The sequence below is a fragment of the Pungitius pungitius genome, chromosome 4, assembly GCF_949316345.1.
Source record: "Pungitius pungitius chromosome 4, fPunPun2.1, whole genome shotgun sequence".
Taxonomy (NCBI): domain Eukaryota; kingdom Metazoa; phylum Chordata; class Actinopteri; order Perciformes; family Gasterosteidae; genus Pungitius; species Pungitius pungitius.
Window position 1 is genome coordinate 4,332,727 of NC_084903.1, and position 26,465 is coordinate 4,359,191.

At 41.3% G+C, this 26,465-nt stretch overlaps 1 protein-coding gene across 1 annotated transcript in view; it reads left to right on the forward strand.

Moving 5' to 3' along the window:
* Nucleotides 1-385: 385 nt before the first annotated feature.
* The window catches only part of il16 (interleukin 16), a 41,427-nt gene continuing 15,347 nt past the window's right edge, over nucleotides 386-26,465 (forward strand). The window contains exons 1-14 of the mRNA XM_037484788.2: nucleotides 386-560; nucleotides 4,632-4,875; nucleotides 7,859-8,132; nucleotides 9,827-9,963; nucleotides 11,248-11,365; nucleotides 16,970-17,113; nucleotides 17,239-17,344; nucleotides 18,283-18,431; nucleotides 20,050-20,151; nucleotides 20,606-20,720; nucleotides 21,030-21,103; nucleotides 21,950-22,184; nucleotides 23,239-23,356; nucleotides 24,499-24,631. Coding sequence (XP_037340685.2) covers nucleotides 548-560; nucleotides 4,632-4,875; nucleotides 7,859-8,132; nucleotides 9,827-9,963; nucleotides 11,248-11,365; nucleotides 16,970-17,113; nucleotides 17,239-17,344; nucleotides 18,283-18,431; nucleotides 20,050-20,151; nucleotides 20,606-20,720; nucleotides 21,030-21,103; nucleotides 21,950-22,184; nucleotides 23,239-23,356; nucleotides 24,499-24,631 — 1,962 coding nt within the window. The 5' untranslated portion in view covers nucleotides 386-547. The remainder of the gene's footprint in view (nucleotides 561-4,631; nucleotides 4,876-7,858; nucleotides 8,133-9,826; nucleotides 9,964-11,247; nucleotides 11,366-16,969; nucleotides 17,114-17,238; nucleotides 17,345-18,282; nucleotides 18,432-20,049; nucleotides 20,152-20,605; nucleotides 20,721-21,029; nucleotides 21,104-21,949; nucleotides 22,185-23,238; nucleotides 23,357-24,498; nucleotides 24,632-26,465) is intronic.

Sequence of the window (26,465 nt, forward strand, 5' to 3'; positions counted from 1 at the left end):
ACTCTGTTCTCTGTTCTGTTCTCCCACAATGCTTTTCTCTCCTCATTTGAATATTAGCTAATCATCGTGCAGGTCAAAAAGCACTCATCCAGACAGAAAACACACACACACACACATTTACTCCAATGACAAATGTGTGTTTATGTGCACCACAGAGAAGGTATTCATTCCCCCACACACCTACCCCCGCCCCCACACACACACACACACAGAGGCTTGTAAAAACCCTTGTAGGTGTGAGGTCATGCCCAGCTCAGTACGTGTGTTTTCCTCTCTTGAGCTGGCTCGAATGAAAAGAGCAGTGGTTCTGGGGAGCCGTGCCTCTACTGAAACACAGTTATGTTCTCCACACAGAGGAGGAGGAAAAGGAGGGAGGAGGAGGACGAACGAGTCACAAGCACATTACCCCAGATGAATCTGAGTGAGGAAGCCACGCTCTGCGTAATGCATCAGTGTGTGACCTGAAGTTCTGTGTGGAGTGAATCCATCCTTTGAATCCTCTGTTTACATTTCCAGTAGAAGCTGTAGACACGGCCTAAAAGTCAACATGATCGACTACGGTAAGTTGGACTTCCACTTTTTAACATGGATGTTTGTCAGCGTCTTTAACTATTGTAAATGTCTGTCTTTCATAATAGTACCCAAGTAGGGCTTTTAGACAGGGAAGTAAGACACTGTCTAAGCATGATGAAACTATCAATGCAATTTCAATGTTTTTGCCTGAGGGCTGGACGAGTGTGTGTGTGTGTGTGTGTGTGGATTTTACGCGATCACTTGCACACAGTGGCCCTTCATGAAAACACAAATTCCATCACATTGTGTATGTCCGATACAAGACGATCTTTATGCCACTAATACCTGAGTGAAGCCGGCAGTGGATTGAAACGGCTTCCTCTCGGCTCTCACCAAAGCCACACAGGCCCACCTGGCATACAGCTATATGAATATAAAAAAATGTAATCTGTCCTACAGATGGAAATCATCCGTATCAAGAATTCTATGTCTTCACCAAAGCCGGTAGATGGTCTCAGTGATTGTGCACATTGCGTGGTGGATTATTCATAGCATGACCCCTCTTGGCTGTCCTCTGAAGGCCTGCACCATCTCAAAAGCTGGAAACAAGATTCCTGTGAAAACTCCAAACAACACTCTCGTTGTCCGGGCTGAGCAGCCGCCCCACCCGTGCTTTTCCTCAATCACGGTCTGTTCCGGCAGACGGGCCCTGAGTTGCTGCCTTGCTAATAATAAAGGCAGTCAGTGTTTCTGTGACATGTGCACACAGACACACACACACACATGATTAAGCAAACACAGCAATCCTAAAACCTCCTTTCAATGTGACCCATTGGGGTGACCAGACTTCTCTCTCACCCACAACATTTTCCAATGTTCCAATCCCCCCATTCTGGGGGATCCCTAAGTGTGCCCAAGCCAGCTTGGAGATGTAATCTAGCCCCCTGGCATAAGCTCTCCCAGAGCTGAGTAGTGTGATGCCCTGATAGTTTGAGCACACTCTCTGCTCCACCTTTTTGAAGAGAAGAATTTTTCTGGAAAGTAACAGTTGCTATACTGGTTAGACGGGTTCCAGAAAATCCTTTAATAGTCCGACACACAGGGCTCGACACACACAGGTCCAGTCCACATCCAGAACATGGTCAAACCGTATGTCCCTGCACTGCCCTCTTGCTTAACAGAGCTAACATTCAACAACATCCTTACTGTTTGCTGTCCTGGCACCTAAATGTTCCCAGGCCCTGCTAACCTGCATGTTGATGTTTCCTTGGGCAAGACAGTTACCTCAACAATGTTCATGTAGCAGTGACTTCAGTGTGTGAATCTTAGTTACTGATGGGCAGGTGGCACTGTGTATGGTAGCTTCTGTCATCAGTGTATGAATGGGTGAATGATGACATGAAGTGTTAAAGCGCTATACACAAGCAGTCCATTTACCTTTTAAATGGTGGAACGAACTCCCCAACGACATCAGGACAGTGGAAGACCTGGACTCGTTTTGATAGCACTTGTTACCTACAGCACTTTTCTAGTTTGGCTTTCTCAAAAAATGTGTACTTGGTTCTTGTTGTTCTGGTTATGTACCCACTTGATTGAATGCCCTTATTGTCACTTTGGATAAAAGGGTCAGCTAAATAATACATGTAATTGTCTTTCATGGGCTTTTTCTTGAATTGGATTTGACTCCACCAAAAAACTTGAATGTGACTCAAAACTCCCCAGCTAATGGCTTAACAAACTGTTGGCTGCTAGTGGAAGATGAGTATCTATCATTGTAGATTGCATCAGTAGGCCCAGGTATCACGTTAAAACGCCTCATCCCTTTTTAGCTTCTGTTTGTGTGGACTTGTTCTGGGGTTTATCCAGCCTGTTGAAATATCTAACGTGGCTTATTAGCAAATCTTCCATAGACCAGGAGTAGTGCACCACATTAACATCTCGAATTCTCCAAAACATGTGTCGCCTGATAAGAAGATCTGACACTTCACAATGTCCCAACCAAAAGACAAGGAAGTGTTTACCTTCTAATTGACAATATATGATACTTGACATTGGTCTTCACTGACTGAGGTTTGTGGCTGGAGAGGCACTGACTCTTTCAAAGTCAGATTCACAAATATAGGACTTCAACAGAACAGAATAAAATCACCATTCAACTGGCTGCTTGCACATTGACCACTTGTTATGTTTCATATCCCATATCGTATATTGTTATCTTATTTAATATTGTCACGGTTTGGGTCTGCTTCTTGTCTTATTTTGTAGTTTCTCTTGTGTTCCTGGGTAACTTCACTTCCTGCCTTGTCCTGTGATTGCCTGATTGTTTCCACCTGTGTCCAATCACCTGCACCTCCCTAGTGTATTTAAGCCCTGTGTGCCTGTTGTCCCTGGTTGCGTCATTGTTGAGTGTAACCGTTGTTGGTGCATGTCCGTCCTCGCCTTTTCATTTGGATTTATTAAAGAACACCTTTGTTTGGACAACTCCGCATCTGAGTCCTCCCTGCCTCGACCCGCACCAGCCGTCCTGACAAATATAATTTTAAATTATCATTAAAAATAGAGCTGGTTTATTTTTGTTGTGGACTGTACAGCAGTGCATGCATGGTCTTGCCTTTACTTATGAATGAAGTCCATTCGCTTTTCCTTCTGGACAAGCATCTCTATGACTTCTTTATCTTAGGCTCAATACACGTTATTGCTATGGATGAAAGTGGTCCTAGGTCAGTCCCATCCCGACTGTATTTCAGCCTTGACGGACTGATGCGGTGCACTTGACTTTTGATACTTGACGTTTTTAGCCCGTACATGCAGGCTATGCCACATGTCTGTAATACTTGAAGGACAACAGCAGACAAAAACCTGTGTGCTCACATCAGGAATCAGGGTCAGGAAACATTTATTACCATAATATGTCAGTCATACAAGGAATTTGACAGTTCGACAATGGACAATAAGACAATGGACAACAAGACAACATAGTGCAAGAGGAATAAAAAATGATATAATAAAATATATTTTAATACGCCCTCTTCAGTGAGGCAGGGGTACTGCTGCTGCGACAAGGCGTCGCTGCCTCCGCCTCCATCTTTCACCGTATTTGAACAGGAAAATATACAAATTCAGCAATATTGACTAAAACAATCATTGGTTTAACTGCAATCTAATAATAACATTTCTATCAATGATCAGTGGACAAATATTTATTTGTTTTACTTCATTATTTTTTACATTTCATGATGACAGAGGAGCCAGTGCCACACATCGCTGGTTGTGTTACACCATGAAGCCTTGTCACCTCCTTCCCAATTACGCATGCATATGTACAAGTGTTAAATGATTGCGAGCTGTGTCTCTGCCAAATCACTGCCTCTGGCTCCATGATTTCTTACTCTGACACAGTGATCATTGCTAAAGACATCATGCTGAAATCTGCCGAGATATCATGCCACCTCATTATGAAACTTTTGACGGTTGACTCACTAAAAGGTAATGGGGCATCAGTCACAAAAGATGAGCTAATTTGTATTTAGTCAAACATGTGGCATTCACATGTTTGTGGCTGAATGCTGCTAAAACCTTTTGAGCCATTCAAGCCCGACTGTGAGTGAAAGAGCAAGATAATGATATCAGACCGACGGCGTTATGGGTTTCTGAGCCTGTACACATCTCCTTTAGAATGTATAATGTATGTGTGGGTCTTCATGTTGTGCACTTTAGAGCATAAAGCATTGATAAATGTTCAGTTACTCCAGCTCATTAATGGAGTGTATGCACAATAACTATATACCATTTATACATTGTGTACATTAGAAAATGAGTTGATCTCTGTGTGAGCCTCTACTAGCTTAATAGCTCCTCTTATTGTGTTGATTTTCCATGTAATTTTGTCACATCAAACTGCATGTCATTGTGCGTGTCTGTGTGTGCTTCTCTCAGAACATCTTAACCTGAATAAACTAAAATTATGAGGAGTGTGAAAAGCTTTGCCAATTTTTTAAAACAGGGAAAGAAAAGCTTTTTTATCGCCAGTCCTCAATTGCCTGAGCTGTTTCTCAGAACACTTTCACAGGCGGAAGCAGTCACACTGTCTTAACTGAGTTTTTCTAATTGCTCTTCAGAGCGTCCCCATCCATTAGGCTTCGGGCCAGCTGGGAGGAGTGTGATGGTTCCGGAGCTCCCACCGCACACCCATACTCACACGCCAACGGCTATACATCAGAGATACTCCAACCAGAGCAGGAGAGCCAGCACAGCGGCTGCTAGGAGGATGGAAAGGAGACGCACAGACCAGGAGGAAAGCCGCAACAACAACTCAACCAGCAGCCACAACCCTCGCTCCAAGAAACTGGCCATGCTATCCAGGTACCAGCACCGATCAATGGCTATTAGTAAATAAGGATGCATTGGAAGCTACCAACACTTCAGTTAGAATATCTTTTTCATTGGTAGACATAGTATGTAGCTTTCTTCACAGGCTGGTGTCAAATTTGTTTGTGTGAATTATGCGTTGATCGGGGAAAAGAAACACATTTACATAAAACGACAAACAGCATGAATGATTTCGTACAGAAAACATTTGTGTTATTGTTTGGATCTTAAATTCAAGACAGCTAAAATTGATCTTTTCAACACATTTTCACCCCCATCTCTTCCAACAGCGACTGTCAAACGTCTATAGAGAAGTTTACTTAGTTTGGATTGGATTGTTGTTTGGGAAAAATCAAGTCTGTTTGTACATGTATGCTAGTATTACCGTTGCGTTGTTACAGACAAAAGGTAAAATGAGTGAACGTTTAAATTGATTTCACCTGGGTTATGGTTATGTGTGAAAACATTGGACTCAACCATCCAGCCTGAGGACCATATTGAATACCTGTGCAAAACCTCATTCTATCATCTCAAAAACATCTCCAAACTCCACCCTACTTTGACCTTGTCAGATGCAGAGAAGCTTGTCCATGCCTTTAGCTTCTCAAGACTGGACTCCTGTAATTCACTTTTAACTGAAATCACTGGCAAAATTACCCTGAAACTACAACACATGGAAAACACCGCTGCCAGAAACCTGATGAGAGTCCGGAAATGCATAACATCCATCCTACATTCATTACACTGGCTCCCTGTCTCTTTCCGGATTGAGTACAAACATCTACTACTAACTCATGGATGCATAAATGGACATGCACATCCCTATCTGCAAGAACTACTCACTCTCCAAACCTCCACCTGCACCCTCAGATCTGTGAGCAGCTCTCTCCTCCACGTCCCCAACACCAAGCTCCGCACCATTGGCGACCGGGCCTTTTGCTCGGCAGCGCCACACGTGGACCGGTCTCCCTGATCACCTGAGGGCAGTACGGTCACTGGACTCTTTTAAAGCAGGCCTGAAAACCTTTTTATTCAAGGATCAAGGACGTTTTTTTTCTTCCCCAACGTTTTTACTAGCTTTTCCTCTATGTTTTGCCATCTGTGTCGCACTCTGAAATCGGCTGCTGATCGCAGGGCGATGGTGGCACGTGGAGTTGAGTGATGCGCTGAGAGCTGCAAGGTTGGTGGTTCGAAAACCGGCTGCCCCATGTGTCCATGAGCAAGACACCCAACCCCTAATTGCTCCCCAGGCAAAATTTAACACATAATGCAACGTACGTCGCTTTGGATAAAAACGTCAGCTAAATGACATGTAATGTAATGAAGAGTGCGTTATAAAAAATTATTATTATTATTTAGGCTGGATAGTTGTTGTTATGACATGGATTGGTTTGCATTGGAGTTAGTTGAACACCTGGTGCATCTCAAACAGACTCTAAAGGGTTTCGTTGGATTTGACCTTTTTCCATCTAAGTGTCCTGTATCTGCACAGAATGAGGAGTAGAGTGAAAAATCTATCGACGGGGATGACAAGGTCATGTGCTGCATGTTGGCCATTCGATTGAACATGGGAGCCAGAAGACTGGCTGAACGTCGCTCCTAAGAGACTGCAGAACTCCCTCCAAAAACTGGGGACACCGGTCAGACACTATATCTGCAGGGAAACCATTGAGACATAAAACATGAGAAAGTACAGCCTTTGGCGTTTCCTTGGTGCAGGACAACTTAGGCAGGGGAATGAAGTGGACCCTTTTAGAGGAAGCGGACCACCTGTGTTACCCTTGGACTGGGTAAGCCCTGCGATGAAGAGATGTCCAACCAGGAATGGGTGGAGGAATTTGAGTAACCTTACACCATGCACACACCTGGCAGGCGGAGACTCCCCCTCCTTCTCCATCACGGGCCACCAGAACCACTGCTTTATGACGAACATCGTCCTCGGAGCCCCGGGGTGGTAGGAGACTCGAGCGGAATGGGCTAACTGAACAAAGAGAAAAGGGGACAAACAGCCTGCTGTCAGCCATTAGGGACAGAAGCAGTTACTGCAGCCTGCCTCACCTTCTCCTCAATGCCCCAAGTGATGGCCCTTTCTAGGCAAAACGGACAGAATGCATGAGGGAGGGTTGCGACGAGCAACTGGGTCGAACAACTGGGTCAAAGCAGCATCTGCAGCAGACTTCCACTGAAGTAGACTTGTACCAGTTCTCCCAAGGGGTGAAGGAGAGGCTGAGCAAGGAACTGGCGAGCTAAGGGGAGACCAGGTCTCTCTTTCCTAAACTCTCCGAGATGGTTTTTCTAACCTTACAGCAAGAGCAGTTTAGACCTTGACACTCTCTGAGTCATCCCTCACAGGATTGTTAAGCCCTCTGAGAAAACTCCCCTGGAGAGATGCATCAGAACGCAAGAATGCCTTGTGTTGCGACAGCCTGATTGAGGTAATCAAAGTCTGCTACGTCAGTGTTGGCCAGTTTGTGCTGTCAGGTAGTTGGAAGCTACAAGGGCCTGGACTTAAAAGCGGACTAGAGAGGCGGTAGTCAGGTCTTTACAACAACAAGGTCTTTACTTCAAGCAGGATTTGGTACACGGGTAAACAGACAGGCAGAGGAATCTGAATCGGCAGGCAAAGAGTCACAGGTGGAAAAACAGGTGAAAAGACAGGAAGGCACACTGGGGTAAATCGCTGGTAACGAGTGGCAAGGAGTAGACACAGACTAAATACACAGGGGAACGAGACATAGGTGAAAACAATGAGTGCGAGGCTTGCAATCACACAGGAGGGCAGCACACAGGAAGGGAGGTGTCTGAATCAAAGGCAAGGTGAGGGACAACAGAAACAGTGACCAAAAAAACTAACCAGAAGGCGTGGGCATTAGAAATATGCACACATACGACATCATCTGTAGGTACATAACACTCCCCCTTCAAAAAAAGTATTTTTATGTCAACTGAGCTTGTTATTTCCACTCACTCTGTCCAGGTCTTTGATCCTGTGTCATTCTAAAACTAATGATGACTGTCCAGAGGGGAGGCGTGCTATATCGGATGGGTGCAAGAGATGGGGCCCAGGCTGTAGGGCACTAATATGTGATGGGGCTCAAACACACTGCAGAAATACAGGCAACGGGCACTGGAGGACAAGTGACCAATCAGCCCTGGGGAAGAAAGGAGACACTGAGTCAGATAACCAGTTGCAGCATACCAGCACACTCAGGGCAAACAAAAAGAGCATGAGGAGGTCCTTCAGCATCAAGGTATGTCAACGGTGGTTTGTGCTAGTGAGACTTTTTCCAAATGCTCTTCTTTAAACTGAGATAAATGTTTATTACTAACACATTATATACTTGGGGATAAAGTTTAAAAAACAATTCTAGCGCTTGGACTCTACTGGGTGATTTGTAATCAAGGGCCTTCTGCCCTAATCAGCAGCGAGGCAAATCCCCCTGTGGAGTCCAGACCCGGTGGTGGTGTTGGCTGATGAGTCTGATAGAATGAGGTCGATAAAGCTGATGGATCTGTGAAGACAGGGTGGAGATGGGGAGGTGTGTAACTGCAGCATGAACGTACTGAAGGTAAAGATAGTAACAGAATAGTCCCAGGATTTAATTGTTTCATTGTGCTATTTGATAGAAGAAACCAGCTGATCAGAGCAGCTGATGACCTGATTTACAGCCCCAATCAAAGACCGCAAGGTGATATTGAGTAAGCATGCATGAGGAGTAATTTGCAGATGTAGGACAAATAAACTATACATAAGAGCATAGTCTTCTGACTGAACTAACGTCAGCAAAGCATTAGTAAAAGTTAGTAGTAGTAGTAGTAAAGCAAATGTACTAGTAGAAGTAGTAGTAGGAGTGGTAGTGGTAGTGGCTTTTGTACTGCTTGTAGAAGTAGTAATAATAGCATTATCAGCAGTTGTCAACTGCTTACCTGCTGCATTAGTAATGACAGAAGCTATTAGAAGCAGTAGCAGCTTCACAAGTAGTAACAGCAGTAATAGCATATTAGCCAGTAGCTTAATTTCTCAAAAGGACATTATCCACGAAGTTCCACCACCGTAGTAATAGTAGTAGTTGCAGTGGTTTTACAAGTAGTAGTTGTAGTCGGAGCAGTAGTTGTAGTAGCATTAGCAGATCTAGCAGTTACACTAGTACTCAGTAGCAATGGTAGCATTAGAAGTAGCTGCACTAATAGTAGTTGTATTTGAATGAATTTACCTTTAATACTATATATACTTTAATACTACTAATATTATGTACATTAACCAGTTCAGTTATTATGATTTTAGTTTTAAAAGTTAAATTATTATTTCGTCAACCTCATAGCAGACCAATCACTTCGCATCCGTGGTGGATTATTGGAACCCAGGTTGGAAACCACTGCCTTACAGCATCTCAACTTGTCTGAGTAGTACAGAAGTCTTTATTCTAAAGTTAACAATCATTTTTAACGGTTGACTTTTCATCATCTACCAGACAGAAACTACAGTATATGAGAGCCTTGTACATTTCAGAAGTTTATAAATATGTCAATAGAATTATGTTATTATCAATAGATTAATTTCAGCAATTCATCTATTCTCATCACTGATTAGATTTCTTTGTTTCACATGATAATGTTGACCTTTGGGGTATTTCCATTTTTAAGTAATTGACGTAAAGGAAATATTTAAAGCTCAAAGCTTTTGTGTCTGTATTTTATAATGTCTGTGTTCTCTGTCCCTAAGAGCCATTGAATCATATATGGCCCACACTTTTTGCTGTTTTGTCATTTGTTGCTATCACGTCACTAAGTTAGATGGTTGCTCTGCTTATAAAGCTGGCTAGAGGTCCCTTATGCTTGTTCACTGTGTATCTGAGTGTATATGTGTGTGTGTGTGTGTGTGTGTGTGTGTGTGTGTGTGTGTGTGTGTGTGTGTGTGTGTGTGTGTGTGTGTGTGTGGCTATAGGAGAGTAGTATCTGGAGGATGTGTGTAGCCACAGGGCCCACTGAAGACATGTGTGGATCACAAGCCGCTGATAACACTGACCAGACAGGGGACGAGGACATCAATGTGGAGCCATGGAACGAGGGGAATTTACAGAGGTAAAGAAACAAACAGTAAAAAAACTCGGGGAAAATGGAAAATTCCGCATTTATGAAAATATAATAGGCCTCACAGGGATAAGGGCTGTATTTCTGGGGTTCTGGTGTAGCCAGCCGATATCCAGGCCAAGATTTATTTTACTTTCTTGATTCTTGTTGTTCTGGTTCTGTACTCTCTTGGTTGAACTTCACTCTTTGTAAGTGGATGGTAAGTTGGATAAAAGCCTGAGCTTTTTTATATTTTTTTATTTTCCGTTTTCCGCTCAGTGATTACAGTCAGTTGAGAGTTGACAAGAGTTGGAATTGAACTGTTTAACAGCTAGTTATCCAGTTAATACAATACCAATACTAACTGAGTAATCTTCTTAGAAGATATCCAAACACAAATTTCCTTTCTGGCTCTTTATCTCTCTACAGCAGGGGTCACCAACCTTTTTGAACCTGAGGGCTACTTCATGGGTACTGAGTCATACGAAGGGCACCCATTTTGATACACTCTTCTGAAATAACAAATTTACTCTGTTTGCCTTTAGTTATATATTATTAATGATTAATGATACTCATCTATTTGAAGACACTAATCAGTTTTACAAAATAATCTTTTACATTTCATGAATACTCTTTTGAACACCATTTTCCGAATTTAAATTCACAACATTTCATGTGAAAAATCTTTTTATTTCACTAGCCAGTGACAAACCCTTTTAACAAATCATTAACTATGTATTTTTTGGGGTAAGAATGTGCGTTCAGCTCCGCATCATTGCTGTTCCCGCACAAATTCTAATTCTTTGAACTAGAATAGGTCAGTCAGAGTTTGACTAAAAATTATCAAAACTTTCATGTATTATAGAAATATTTTTAATTATTTATTTATAATTTAATTTATTTTAGACCGCTCACTAGTGGTGAGTTGTGCTATTTTTAGAACAGGCCTGCGGGCGCCTCATATGGTCCTTGCGGGCGACCTGGTGTCCCCGGGCACTGGGTTGGTGACACCTGCTCTACAGAGTATTTACCTGCATTCAACTAACCAACCAACCAACCAGTGTTTGTAAATATTAGAAGAAGAAAAAAACAGATACTGTAATCTATTCGCATTGCATTTGGTCTATATATAGAGATTAACAAAATACTTGATTCTACTGAAATACTGAAAGCCTCCACACAGCCAAACTTCATGTAAATGAAGCAAATGTATATTCACATTCAAGGTTAGCAAAATGCTGTTGCCCTGTGCTATAAAAATAATTATCTATGCATGAATTAACGTTTTCTTTTCAGAAGCTGCAGCTTTGTGAGCCAAGACAAGCTGGCACCGTTTAACGGACAGTTTCTAGATGGCAGCACATGGAATGCAGGCAAGAGGATGATGACTATTCACATTAAAGCCTACAGTGAGGTATGAAATGTTATTTTCTGATTCTTGAAAAGAACACACTGCTGCGGTCCTCAGTACAATAACAGCCCACAGCAGACTAGGGGCTTTGTGTACATTTGTCCTGTTAATGCAAATCGATGCACGTTGTGTATTTAACATAAATATGTTACATGTTGCTGAATTTAATTGAAGTTATTTTTACATTTACATGTAATAGTGCAAACTTCACTTCCTTAGACAATTCACCTAATCTTGGAGTGCAATGATTTTATTACATTTAATTTGCACCATTATTATCATCAATATTTTCTTATAAAATAAAGCTCCAAAAACTGAATAACCAACACGGTGCTATGGTCACAAGTCTTATTTTGACACACAACCACAAAATTTAAAAGTAAGAAAAACATTTTCATATCCTAAGTACCCATATCCTCATAGATGGTATGATTTGATAATTAAAATGAATGTGTCGGCGATCCATGCCCCCCATGGCTAAGCACTCTGGGAATGGTGATTGATCAAACAGTTTTTTTATGCTGCAACGTCCAAGCCTTCCAATTTACAGTCAGACACAAGGCTGTAGGGATCTCAGTGAGAACAAAAACATAAAGGCAAAAAGTAATGGAAATAATTTGGTCAACTGTAAGCTTTATGTTAGAAGAAGAAAATGTGTATGATTTGTAGGCCTCACTGTACTTGGGGATTCATGAATTATTCTAACATCATTGACAGCAGCAGCAGCAGAGTTTTTACCTCTCACCAGCCAGTCATGGAAAGTCAGGGCAATGTTTTGTAATCAAGTTCTCTGTAAAATCTTTCAAATGTAAAAAAATGAAATGTACTCATTTTTATCATATAATGAATCAGATGTAGACAGTATCAGCCTTACATCTAGGATCTCCTCAACAAGAATGAGGAGTGCACGGTCATTTTGGAGCCGAGATGTTGTATTGAACTCAGCATGCTGTGTTTTATTGCTCCTCTGGAGCCACAGAGGCAGTAGCCATTGCGAGGAGGTCTTAATATTTTTGTCACTGTGGGAGCTGTTCTGCAGGGCATTGACTGCATCGCATCGCCCAGCTGCCAGGTCTACTTGAGTCACTTTTAATAGGCCGGAAAAACCTGAAGGAAGAATGGAGAAATAGGAAAGAATGCCTAATACGTGACTGGGCTTAGCTTATTCTTTTTTTCTAGACTGTGTCTGTTTGTTTTTTTTTTTTCTTAATGGCTCCCTTCAGTAAATTAAATGCTCCCTTTCACGTGGATCCAGATGATTCATGATGATCCAGAGGATATATTGTGTTGCCATGGATAGATGAACCTTTTAATGTCAGGGTACTTACTTAAAATAGTCAGGTTGTACAGGCCAGGTAGGTAAGTAGCAGTAAAGCTCTTGTAACCGGTTGTATATAGAAACAAACGCAACACAAAAGATTTCAGGAATCTTTGGCCTTGATTAAAAACAGCAGGCAAAGTCAGTATTCATTCATCAACATCTTATTTTTAAATTTTATTTTATTTTGTTATTGTAAGAATAAATACATAGACAGAACATTAATTGAATGACAAAACAGTGAGCACATACAAGCCATAAAACCTCATATATTTAGAGTATGGGTCAATCATGAATAAGTAAACAGGACCACCAAATAGTAATTTAATTAAAGTATCACATACTGTATATTGTGGCAACCAACGGGTGTGTTGGTGAAAGGATCTCACTCGGATGCAAGACTGGCTGCAGCAAAAAAAGGGTACGGTTTATTTCAATGCACAAAAAAAAGGTGAAGGGACAAAACAGGTTCTTCCTCTTTTGAGGGATCGGTTCAATAGGTCCAGCCAGGCTGTCCGGCCTTCCATCTCCTTACTGTGGAAAACACAGCAAAACAACAGGGATTAACACACGTGCCCAAAAATGTCTAGTGTCCCAGGCTCTTGGAATGGTTGGTCCTTTATAGTGTGGCCAACCTTCATCAGCCTCATGAGCCGCACCTGGCTTGCTTGTTGTCTCCAGAGGGGGCGGGGCATTTCCCCTTTTGGTCACCTGACCTCTTGCTAGTCGGTGCCCCTGACCTTGGTGCTGATCTCTGCTCCTGGGCAGTCTCCTGAGGCGGCGCCCAGGGGGGGCTGCGTCCGTGGGTTGCCAATATATATATATATATATAAACCACCACGTCGTTTCCTGCCAAACAGCAGGCCCAGGGAACCTCCTGTACGGCAAACAACAGAGGATGAAGTCATTAATCCCAAATACGTTCATCATCAGATTTCTTTTACATTATAGCACCTCCATTAATGGTAGCAGTCGCAAAGGCCCACATGGTTTATCAGCTGACATCGCGGGCTGGACGCGCACCAACGGCGCACATCCTCCCAGATGCCTGGCCAGTAAAATCAGGCCATTATCCGGTCTGTAGTTTTACCCATTTGGCCAGCCATTGGGCTATAGTGAGCCGCCTGGAAAATTATGTTTGAGTTGCAACCAGGGCTGGACTGGGACAAAAAAAGGGCCCTGGCATTTTTGCTCAGACCGGCCCACCACAATCGGTCGGACCACCAACCACCAACCAGTACACTATCCTTGCGGTTCTTGCATATCTTCTGTTCCGTTCCCAAAAACCCATACAAAGCTGAGAAGTACTGTAAGTGCCATGGACCAGTTTACAATTGCAAGTATAGGTTACTTTGTTTTAAAGGGATAGTTCACCCAAAAATGAAAATTGTGTCATCATTTACTCACCATCAAGTTGTTTCAAACCTGTATGATTTTTTTAATCTGCTAAGCACAAAGAAAGATGTTTTAAAGAATGTAGGTAATCAGACAGTTGATGGACCCCATCGTCTTCCATAGTTGGAAAAAAAAATACTATGGAAGTCAATGGGTTCCATCAACTGTCTGATTACCGACATTGACTTGCCGTAATATTGCATATTGATGATATTGTAAATTCAGAAGAAACATTAGAAAATATCTAGTTAGTTGAATATACAGCTTTCAAAATGCAAAGTGGGTTTTTAACCCCCAAATAACATACATTAGCTACCTCTTCTAACGTGTAACTCGTTGTTGGCGTGGAGTGATGATTAAAATAATCAAATGGTATCATTTACATTTTTTTCTAGAGAAAAAGGGCCGTCGACGGCCGTTATGAGTTTTAAATGGTTACATTAGAATATCCCAAGTTGCAATTGAATAAATGAACTCTTAACTCTGCTAGCTACAAAAACAGTGCAAAATAGCTTATCCTGTGTTATTTGACTTTAGCTATCTGAGTGGCCATTGCAGTAACTTTTAAGTGACAATTTGACAAATGACAACCTGACACTCAGACTTTATAATAGCAACAACCGACAACGATTATGTTGGTTGCCTTATTATAATATTCATTAATTGAGGTAACTGTTAAATCGTCATCATCTTCATTGTGGCCCAGCCACACACACTATCCTCATGCACCCGCCCTGATTAACACTTCCTCCCTGTTCATGTAGCTACCTGCTTGCTTACCGTTTCAATGACACTCTCCTGCTCGCTCTGTCCCTCCTGGACTTCACTGTCAGACTCAGACACCTGCTGCACCTTCTCCTCTGCTGCCTGCGAGCCGCAAGCACCGCTATCGCTGTGGCTAGTCACCTCTCCTCCTCCATGTGCTATTTGATATGATATATGATGTGATAGTTCACCTGCTGTTTCTGTAGGGTTGCCAACCGTCCCGTATTACCCGGGACATCACGAATTATGGGCAATTTTGATTTGTATTTGTATTTGGCCAAAGAAAAGTGTACGATAATAGACTAGAGAAACCATAACAGGCTGCAGCATGCGTCAGGCAGAAGGAACACACCTACAGTGGAAGCATATATACAGTATACCACTGAAGCACGTAACATACGCAGAGAGAAAAATAGCAACACTGAGCAAGACAAATGCACAAATAGGTGAATCAAGCAGGCAGGACAGACAACACATCAATGCTCGCAAAGCTGATTAGCAACAAGCCAATCCTTAAGGTTGTATTTGAGAGTTTTGTATGTGTTTTGTGCGCAAATGTGTTGTGTCACAGAGAATACAGATTTGCTAAACGACCTTGACCTGTGTGAAATAACACTGTCTCCTGGGAATATGGTTAAGAGCCTAACACTATTACACTACTGTCATAGCTGGCTCAAGCTATGCCAAACGTCAGGAGCAGGAGACAGTGAATAAGATTAAAGAATATATGTTTATTGAAGTATAACCCTAACAAAAAGAACTTCTATATAACATTTATAATGACACAAGTACAACAACAGGAAACATCACATCACTTTTAAAGGCAAAACAACAAGAAATAGTTTTTATCACTGCATTGACAAAAGCATCCTGTACAAATTGTCAGCAGCGCCACATTTGTGCAGGCAAATCAATGTTCCTGGGTGAACAGTAGGGAGCAGCATGTATTGCAACACAACGTGCACAAATGTGAAATTTCGAGGCAAATCTTAGCACGACAAAGAATCTCATGCAAACAGGTGTTTCACCAAGAACCTGTAGTCCCTACATAGATACATGTAGTGCATGCATGGCTCCGAGGCGGTTTAAGGTAACTGTCGGTGTGTGCGGAGGATGTAGGGCGGTAGGAAGAGGCAAAGAGGTCATTGGTTGTTTCTGGTGTGACCCAAATATCTGTCAACAGACAGAGTTTCTATGTCCTTGTAGGAGTTCCAGGAATACAGGGATTTTAATATGACAAACTCACACAAGTTCACAAGGTGTAACACCAGCATCAACTTCAATGATGAACTGAAATAACATACCCAAAAACTATAAGGACCCTGTGAGGTGGGAAGTCAGTAAATTCGTGGTGTATGTGTGGACGTGTGAAAAATGGTGTCGTGCGTGTATGAATGAAGAGAATAGCACAACTGAAATAACGCATGGAGACTACAGCCGGAGACAACAAATCAACAAAAAATACTAAAGTGATCAATTCTATTAACACAAAATTTAAAAATAACCAATTAAGTGCAAATCCATAAAATTTACTATGTTAACATTAGCTCATACCATGGTTTAACTAAATATTAAAATACTTTTCGATGTTCCTAGAAGTTCAAACCTTAGCCCTGGCCCTGCACCACCTGGACTCTCCTCCCATCTTAACAGCTGGATCCTGATGTTTCAGCTAGCAATAAGGCTTTCAGGAGAAGAACAGGCCGTACTACGATACTACCCCAATCTATATTATATTATACCAAACCACCATCTATTATATTTTACTTCACTGCCTTGACTCTACTATAGTATTTATGCACCGCTCAACTTTCAATACTACTAAATTATGTTGTACAAATTCAAATACTGGGTGTGTGTTTTACGCCAGTTGTATAATAATTAGCTTTACATTAGGGACTACGAGATGGACCCCTATGCTCACATAAAGAGGACCTCGCTCATCCCTCTCCTCAACCAACATCTGTCCTTCCTGTATTATCTGGCACAGAGGGCAGAATGTGTAGTCAGGATGGGAACTAATAATCTATGGCAAAAGTGGATTTAAAGGTACATTCTGAATACTGGCACGTTGCATCTTAGGCCCAAAGTTGATAGGTTTCTCTTCCCTGGAATTTTGTGTACTTCAGGACACTTTCAGGAGTGAGGACACCCTGCATTCCCAAAGTCTCACGGCAAACTCATCCCACCCAGCCCTCATTTCCCCATCTGATGCTCAGTCGTTACCTGGATACGCAGATGAAAAACTTCTTGCCAACAACAACCACACAAAGGTCATATATTTATGTGTAACCTGACCCTCAGTTATTTTAGGTATGCACCATCAAAAAAATTATCTCATCTTGTATTTCAATTTTTTTGTGTCCCTTTGGATGTTTGTCTGTGTGTGTGTGTGTAGTTCTCCATCCCTGAGGTGAATGAAGAGAGGTTCTTGGACACAGATGAGACTAAGCAGAGCTCAACAGGACAGACGGCCAATAAAAGGACACGCTGCAACTCAGCCAGTGGGTAACATACAATTTTCCCTCAATAGGACATTTAACAATCAACTCCACAAAGAGTGAGAACCATCAACTTGACTGTGAGCCGGTGGGAAACTGCGCCAACAGGAGACTGCTGAAAGAGAGCGGCGGCGATGGAAAAATGGGTTCTAATGTTTATTGTCTTCAGGGAGGTTTGAGGCCAGAGAGTAATATCCTTTTACAACCAGGAAGCCGCACCGCTTATGGGAAATGTGATCCTAATTGTGAGAAATGCATGCACTTACAGTTCGAACAGTGTGAGATTGGAATTAATGGATTGCACATGTCTGTGTAAATTTATAATGACACAACAACAGGAAACATCACCTCACAAGGCAAAACAACAAGAAATAGTTTTTATCACTGCATTGACAAAAGCATCCTGTACAAATTGTCAGCGGCGCCACATTTGTGCAGGCAAATCAATGTTCCTGGGTGAACAGTAGGGAGCAGCATGTATTGCAACACAACATGCACAAATGTGAAATTTCGAGGCAAATCTCGACAAAGCACGACAAAGAATCTCATGCAAACAGGTGTTTCACCAAGAACCTGTAGTCCCTACATAGATTCAGATTCCGAGGCGGTTTAAGGTAACTGTCGGTGTGTGCGGAGGATGTAGGGCGGTAGGAAGAGGAAAAGAGGTCATTGGTTGTTTCTGGTGTGACCCAAATATCTGTCAACAGACAGAGTTTCTATGTCCTTGTAGGAGTTCCAGGAATACAGGGATTTTAATATGACAAACTCACACAAGTTCACAAGGTGTAACACCAGCATCAACTGTTACGGCTGGTAACGAAACTGTTTTGACCACTATAATAAAGAATTTAATTCAGTTATTCTGACTATTTAATTAGCAACTAACTAATTTACCTAACTTTGAACTTGATGTTCATCCTGACGACACTGTGTATCACCAGGTGTCCATCCTTACTGGATTGGGGATCTGGACAGCATCATCATGAAGACCCCAGAGCTATACACCATTCATCCTCATGGGAATGGAGGTTTATATGGAAACAGGAAGTCTCTGTCCCAGCAGCTGGAGTTTCCTCATTCCACTACACAAGTATTTAAAAGAATTGTGAATTTCTGAAGAAAATGCATGAAAGTGCGGACCACACATAAATGTTACTAACATTAGCACCAATTCTTTTGGCGCAGATATCCAATATTTCAGACCGTTCATAGGTTCATATCAGAAAGAGTGTGATTTTGATATGTAGTTTTGCTTGTGATAACACAATAGACAGAATTTCAGCGTCATGCTGAAATTTGAAAACACAAATATGAACTCTGAGACTTGACACGATAATATCATGAAATAATCTAGTTTCGGCTGCTTCCTTGGAGTAGCCTAGGCCTTGCCTATTCTTGTACATTTCTAAATAAAAAAAACTCCACTTGTTTCCTTCTAGAGCTGTAGACCACTAACCTCCCTCACCCAGGCTCCCTCAGCCCTGTCAGTCTCCTGCTTCTGGGCGGAGCTTCCATCTCCTTTTCATATATCCATGTGGTCAATTAATTGCATGATATACCGGTACAATAGCATTATGAGGAAAACTATATGACATTTAATTTTTACGAGCAATAACTCATTTATATAATACGGAGAGATGAAATCCAGCATGCTGATTGGTTGAGAGTGAGTCACGGGGTGTACATTAAAGAGCAATAATGTAAACAGTACCTGTTCACAGTTAACTGAGCTTTCCATATCACTGCGCATTCAAAGTAAAGTAGGTTAGATTTGTGCGACCGTTAGTTGACATTTTTTAGGGTTAGGGTTAGGGTGGCAGTGGCTGGAAAACTACCGGAAACACCACAATTGATCGGTTTCGGGCAATGCGAGCCTTTGCAACCGGACAATTAATCTGCTGTGTGTCGGGCCGGAGTGCGTACGCCTGATGACAGCCGTCACCGTCAGTCAGCGAACCGTCGGCCGTACCATTCGCCGGATTGGCAACGCCACCCACTGTCAGCCATTTGCCGGTCTGCCACCCCCCCTCATCAGCCGTACCGATCGTCAGTGGCCCGCGTTCGGTTGATGAGGGCAGGATTTGGCCGGAACCTGAAATGAGTTTGACTCCTCTGCCCTAACCCCTCCTTTACCACCACACTCGTCTGACACACTTGGTGAAGTGAAACAGACGATCAGTTATGTTAATACTTTACAGTGTTACAAATTTGGTGAGCAAATGTGCTCTGGGTCTGAAAAGCCCCAACATTAGTGTGTTCATTTTGAAATGTACACTGTTAAAGCCCAGCACATTACATCATCAGGTCCATGAGGTGTATCCTCAGACCCTTCTGGGATTTAAGGCTTGTTCTTTTTGCTCACTTGTTACATGTTCTTAAATAAGTTGGTATTTTATCAAAGGAACCAATCAATATTCCAGCGTTCACTATTCTAGCTGAGAAAAACAGACTAGAAGCAGTCTGAAGTGTCCATCATATGAAGTCAATATTAATCAAGCCATGACTGAGTCAGTCTAATCAGTTTGCTGCTGAAACAGAACAGTCTGGTGGACGAACAGCAGCCCGGAGGCTCTCTCACTCTCACTCAGGAACATCTGTGATTTAGATCCTTGATTTCTACAGTGGTGTGTTAGTGGATCAACCACAATTCAACAATTGTGATTTTGTGTGTGTGTGTGTTTCATGCTACTCCTCTCCAACCTGTTCAGCATCCCTCCCGCTCTCTCAGCTCTGCCCAGCTAGTACACTCCTGCAGTAACATGCAAGCCTTCATTATCTGCAATGTTGTGCTGATGAAGGGCCATGGCAAGGTAGGAGCCATCCCCCACCAACACACCAACACTGTCATACTGTGTTCCCAAACGTCTTCTCTCCCTTCTGATTTCCAACATGGATAATATATTTATTTCATCTGATTGTTATTCATTTCTGTTGGTAATCATTTGTATTCAAATAGTGCTTCTAGTTTTGGTTTTATTTATCTTTTGTTTACATTGTACATTACATTGTTTACATCTGTCTACATTGTATGTTGCTCCATCCTCATCTATTCTTCACACAAACCTTTTTCCCACGTCAAGAATGAACTTTCACACTCAACTAGACATGGTTTACTTCTAGTATCAATGACATCGTAGTATTGGACAAAATGTAAAACTGCTCCTACTTTTATATTTAGGATTCCTAGTATGATGATGTTTTTACATTTTTATTGATGTGACTCAATGCTAATGCTATTGATTATATTTCTGCTGCTGTTTCCAGGGTCTGGGCTTCAGTATAGTGGGTGGGAAGGACAGTATGCATGGACCAATGGGGATCTACGTCAAGACCATTTTCCCTGGTGGGTCAGCAGCTGCTGATGGAAGGCTGCAGGAGGGTGAGGCACAACGTTCTGCCCATGAAGCGCATACACTTGGAACACCGTAAACTTCTATTTTTACAAGCTCTATAGTGATCTGATCATCATGCAATACTATTTGAATCAGACTTAAAATATGGATACAGAGAATCTCTCACTTTTCTCTCACTTCTTTCTCTGTGTAGAGTAGCAGTAGATATAAACAGTATAACTGAATATTGAAGACTCACGGGTGAAAATACACAAAATGCTGGTGTGTGGTGTATGATAATGATAGTGTCATGAAAGCTAAAGTAGATTTAATGCTCTCACTCTGTGTCTGAATAGGTGATGAGATCCTGGAGCTGAATGGAGAGTCACTACATGGCCTGACTCATGATGAGGCCCTTCACAAGTTCAAAGTAAGGCTACTACATTTTGATCCCAATAACAGTACTGTTTTATCTTCTATGTTCCAAAAAAAATATCACAGGTGCATAACATTGATCTACTGGACCCAATGTATTTATCTAAAAATGAGTAACAAACCCCCGGCCAAACCATCTGGAGTTTTACCTAAAAGACCAAATTACTGAGTACAGAAGCCCCAATAAAAAGAAGATGTAAATCAGCAAGTAGTTTGACCAAACACTCAATGATTTACTGTTCTTTGTATTGATGAGGTTAGTTTGGGAGTTTTACAGTTAAACATTTTTGTTGTTAAAGCGGATTTGTAGTTTTTGCACTATAATTCAATTTTAATTTAACAACAGAAGGCTCCTGTACAAATGTAAGTTTTTTTGTACTACATGTACAAATGTTTACTCCATTTTTAGGGAAACCACTGTGTGTGCTCTGCAGGACCTCTAAACATTACACATGCTAATATGTCTTTATGAAATATGATGCATTGATTAAATTAACACTGTAATACATATTTGACATTGGAATTTTTTTCTACATATGTACCTTTAGCTGATTATAAAGAGGCCACTTCTTCCCAAAGCCATTATATACAAAAGTCTTGGAGAATTTAAATATAGTATTTATTTCATAATATGGACTTAAAAATCTCTTTCTGTTTACAATACTAAAATGACTTTATTAGAATGGCACACAAAAAGTATTCTTAAAGAATGTAAAATCAATATCAGCACCATATTCCGCTTTCCGGGGTGGTGGGGGGTTAGTAGTGGGCCAGAGATCAAACTCATCCTGCCGACTTTTGTATTGAGCATTGATTTGAAATATTCAATGTTTTTGTACAGCAAATCAAAAAGGGCCTCCTGACTCTGGTGGTGAGGACAAGCCTGCGTGTGGGGGCCCTTTGTGGTCAATCGCAGGTAGCTCAGCTATGCAGGTCACGCTCCCTCAGCTCCACCACAGGTATGGCCAGGGCTGTCTCTGACATGGGAGACTACAACTGCCTGAACACACTGAGTGTACCGGGTCAGCCCGCCAGGCCCAGGGACCGCGTCATGATGTTGATCATCCTGCACAAAGGTCAGAAACATGGGAGGAGGGGTTCTACGGTGGCAGAACAAGACTCCTTCCTCGCATTTACACGCCGTCGTGCCTTACTTTATTCGCAGAAACAGACACAAAAGGCAACTCAACAAACCTGTGTTGGACCTAGACATAAATTGAATAAAATACATAGAAATGTTTTTTGATTTGTGGAGAAGGTATTTTAAATACAAAATGACTCCACTCTAAAGTATTTTGGTATAAATTAAGATTTTTTTATTGGCCCCTATCAAATACAAATGACAAAATACTCAAAAGTAATTGAAATATGTTTTTTAAATGCAAGTAATAGAAATACTACCCCTCCATGGTGACTAATGTTTGGTTTGGAGATGCCCTTTGAGCTTGCTTGGGACCACAGCAGTGTTGGATGGCTTCTTCTTACACACCAACAGAGTCAATGAAATGAAATCCTTTAATTGCTGTATTGCCTTCAGCTCACTGTTTTTTCTTTCTCTTGACCACCTCTCATACTTGGCTTTTCATCTGGATTTGACTAGTCAGCATTTTCCCTTCATCATTTCATTCTACTGTCTTAAATGCACGTGGTCATTATTGCAATACCTACTGCCAGCCAATTGGGATGAAGAATATTTCATTACTTAGCCAGCCGATATATTGCAGCTCAGGCACTCAATAATTGCAAAATATTTGCACCAACCAAAATATGTTCTTTGGACTTGGTGGAAAGTGGAATTGGACACTTTTGATTTTAAGATTTTACAAAGCTCAGTCTTCACAAAGGTCCTCACACTCCTCGGGATGGTAGACTTGCGTGTTGTGATAAAGAACATTTTGTTCCTTTTTTAGAAACAACTATGGGCTCACGTTTATTATTGTTTTTACATTTTAGGGACTAAATGATTGATTGTTGGATAAAGAAAGCCTTTTTTAGTTTACCTCTAAAATCATCTGTTGTGGTTTGTTGATGTACACGCTAAGTTTATGTTGAAATGAATCCTTTAATTGTAGGCAGTATGAATGAATCATATCACAAGAAAGGTTTATCTATGAATGTGTCATTTCCCAGAAGCTGCCTGTGGTCTTGGTATTGGACTGTGTTGTGTTCCATCCGGTGACGGGTGCCCAGGGATCTACATCCTCACCCTCTCTCCGGGATCTGTGGCTCACATGGATGGGAGACTTCGGTAAGCAGAGCTTAGAACACCGTACAGTATGTAGGGGCATAAGACTGATTTAGGTAGAGTGACTGGATATGCTTATTCCTAGGCAACGGTTGAATCGCATTGCGCTATAAATAATTAATTTAAATTAAATTAAACAATGATATTAAAAAAAAATTAAAATATTCAGTCAAAAGTAGTGTATTTTGCAAACACTATGAACAAATGAGGTGATTTCTAACAGCATTATTCCCTTTACACAGTAGCAGTTATTTCTTGTAATTCTCTTGATTCTTGAACATGATTCACTTTAAAAAATAAATGTTATCAAATACAAAACCAAAACTATTTGCCACTGCAATGGCATTAACTTTTTTTCTAGATTGTAAAAGCTTCTTATTATAACATTATAACAAGCAAGAAAAAATAAAAAAAATCTGTCTGTTTTCTGAAAAGGTATCATCTATCCATCTATTCATCCATCCATCCATCCATCCATCAATCAATAATCTATCAATAATCTGTTCAGTAACATCTGTCCTTGTTAGAGTGAAGTGGTCCAGCTCTAAGTATGCACTTGTGTGACTTAAATATCATTATGAGTATATATTTTAATAATAAACTGTATTTTTCTCAAATCTCAAGTTCTTAACCACCCATTGCTACAATGAGAGCTACAAGGCCCTCTGGTAGCACTTGGCAGAAGAGGATTAGCTCCAGTGTCTCAGTGAGACCTGAACGGGCTACTTGCTGCTGTGAGGTCCAGGCTCGCCTGGCAGAGCTAGTGTGATGGTGTGATGAGCTGATTCTTGAGCATCATTTGCGCACCAGAGTGGTGGAAAAACAACACGAAATATCAAAGACAGATGATCTATCTGTAATATCTATATAGTAAGGACCCCAAACAACGCATCAAAAACGTTTTCCTTTTTTTGTTACTGACAAGTATTGACTTTAAGGGCCTGGTTTTGTCAACTATAGCTTTGTGCCATAACAATGTGATGTGATTTTATATTTCCAACATATATCAAATAGCTTTTATTGATAAAATCTTTGCTCTTCCAAGCACAATGAGCATTGTTGCAGAACATTCTGCACGTCATTTTTTCATCTCAGTTTTTGTTTCTTTCCACATCTTTTCCTGAACTTTCCCCTTTTTCTTTTAGATGTGGGGATGAGATTATGGAGATCAACGACACTGTGGTTTACAACATGGTCCTGAATGACGTCTACACAGTATTGAGCCAGTGCGCACCAGGTCCAGTCCATGTTATGATCAGTCGACACCCCGATCCCAAAGTATGCAACGCCTCCACCTCATTTACCTTAACCAGCACGTGCAGCCTGAGAGTTAATGTGGCCTCTTTTGTGACGACACTGAAGGCCTCTTCAGAAGACCTCAGCGTGAAAGTGTTTAATCCAACTCCATCCTAGTTCTGTAAAGCTGCACTGAGGAGAAGCAAGGCTTCAAGCTAAAGGCTAACATCTGCATGCTAACATTCTCACGCCGATGATGATGTTCTGGGAAGGTTTTCTTGTGTCGAAGTAATGGTTTTTGGGACACGGGATGTCGCACATGTACAGACTGTAAAGGCCTCTGAGGAAAATTTGTAGTTTGCAATTTTGGGCTCTAGTAAATAAAATGAATTGAATGCAATCCTTTAGCAGTCATTATGTTTACCGTTAGCATGCTAACATCTGGTAATTATGATAGACGCTAAATTGTGCAATGTAAATCTAATCTCATTAAGACACTACCGTCAACATGACATCTGCTTCCTACATGCTATGACTCTGCTACCCACTGGTATAATGTTCGTAACATACCAAAATCATCTTTAAGTGCAATAGAAAGATTTATTTTGTGAAAATTCAAAAAATACATCTTGAAAATGTGGGTGAGTTGAGCACAGTTGTCCTTTAATCAAGAGAATCTGCAGTTCGATCTCCGGCCCCTTCACGCCGCATGAGGGTATGTCCTCGGGCAACAAAATGAAAACCAAATTACTCCCATAGCTGTGACTACATCGTATCAATGTGATGGGAAGGTGTCACGGTGTATGGTAATTCCTGTCATTAGTGTATGAATGGGTGAATCATGACGTGTTAACAAGCTTTTAGTCTCCGGAAGACTAGAAAAGAGATAAACAGGTACAGTCCATATACCATTCGTACACAGTTTTCTCTGCCTGGGAAGATACGTTTTGGGCAAAGGATGTCCTGTTGCTGCCTGCTGCCTTTCACACTTTTAAAGTCCCACTGTTTTATGCCTTTATAGCCTTTCAACAATATCTTCCCCAAAAGACGACCATCATGTAAAATTAAAAGAAACATAGTTGACAAAAATAACTGGGTGAAAAGGAAAGTTATTAAAATGTGTTAATGATTAAAAAGGTATTTCTACTGCCCACTTGATGTTCTATGCATAGAAATGACAATAAACTATTTACCATGAAAGCAGTCAAACCTTTTGCCCCTTCGGGGTAAAACACCTGAGAACCACAGTGATGTCAAGACGTATATACTGTACCTGTGCCCAGGATATTGGTACAGCACCAACCAGTGTATACCAAGAGTATACATTGGCGTTTCCAATATCATATTTTGCTCTTACAGATGGCTCTCTCCATAGCAGATTAAAAGGGTATATTTTAATGTGCATCCCAAGCACATTGGTTCGTCACCTAAACATTTGTCTTCCTTTGCTCTATGTGGAGCATGACCTGGTTCCATTTTAGGCCCTTGGTTGCTGTTAATCAGCATTGATACAACATTGTGCTTTGTCTATCACTTGTGTGCTAACATAGTACATTGTTCCTTTCCTTTAAACATCTGCCAATGATTCTATATTTTTCTTCTTCTTCTATAGTCTTATTGTACTTAACAATGAAAGTTTTTTAAGAAAAACTTTATTAAAACAGATTATATGATATCCTGGTCATTATTTTCAACAGCAGATTCATTCATTTTTCTAGTGGGAAACCAGGATGTACCTGGAAGTTATGGTAAATTGTCTGTACTGTTTCTAAAATCTCTTTTATGTTATCATTTACCCAGTCACTCAGATTTATACACCAATGACCAATACCATGCGACCGTATATAATGCCACCTGCCAATCACATTCACACACC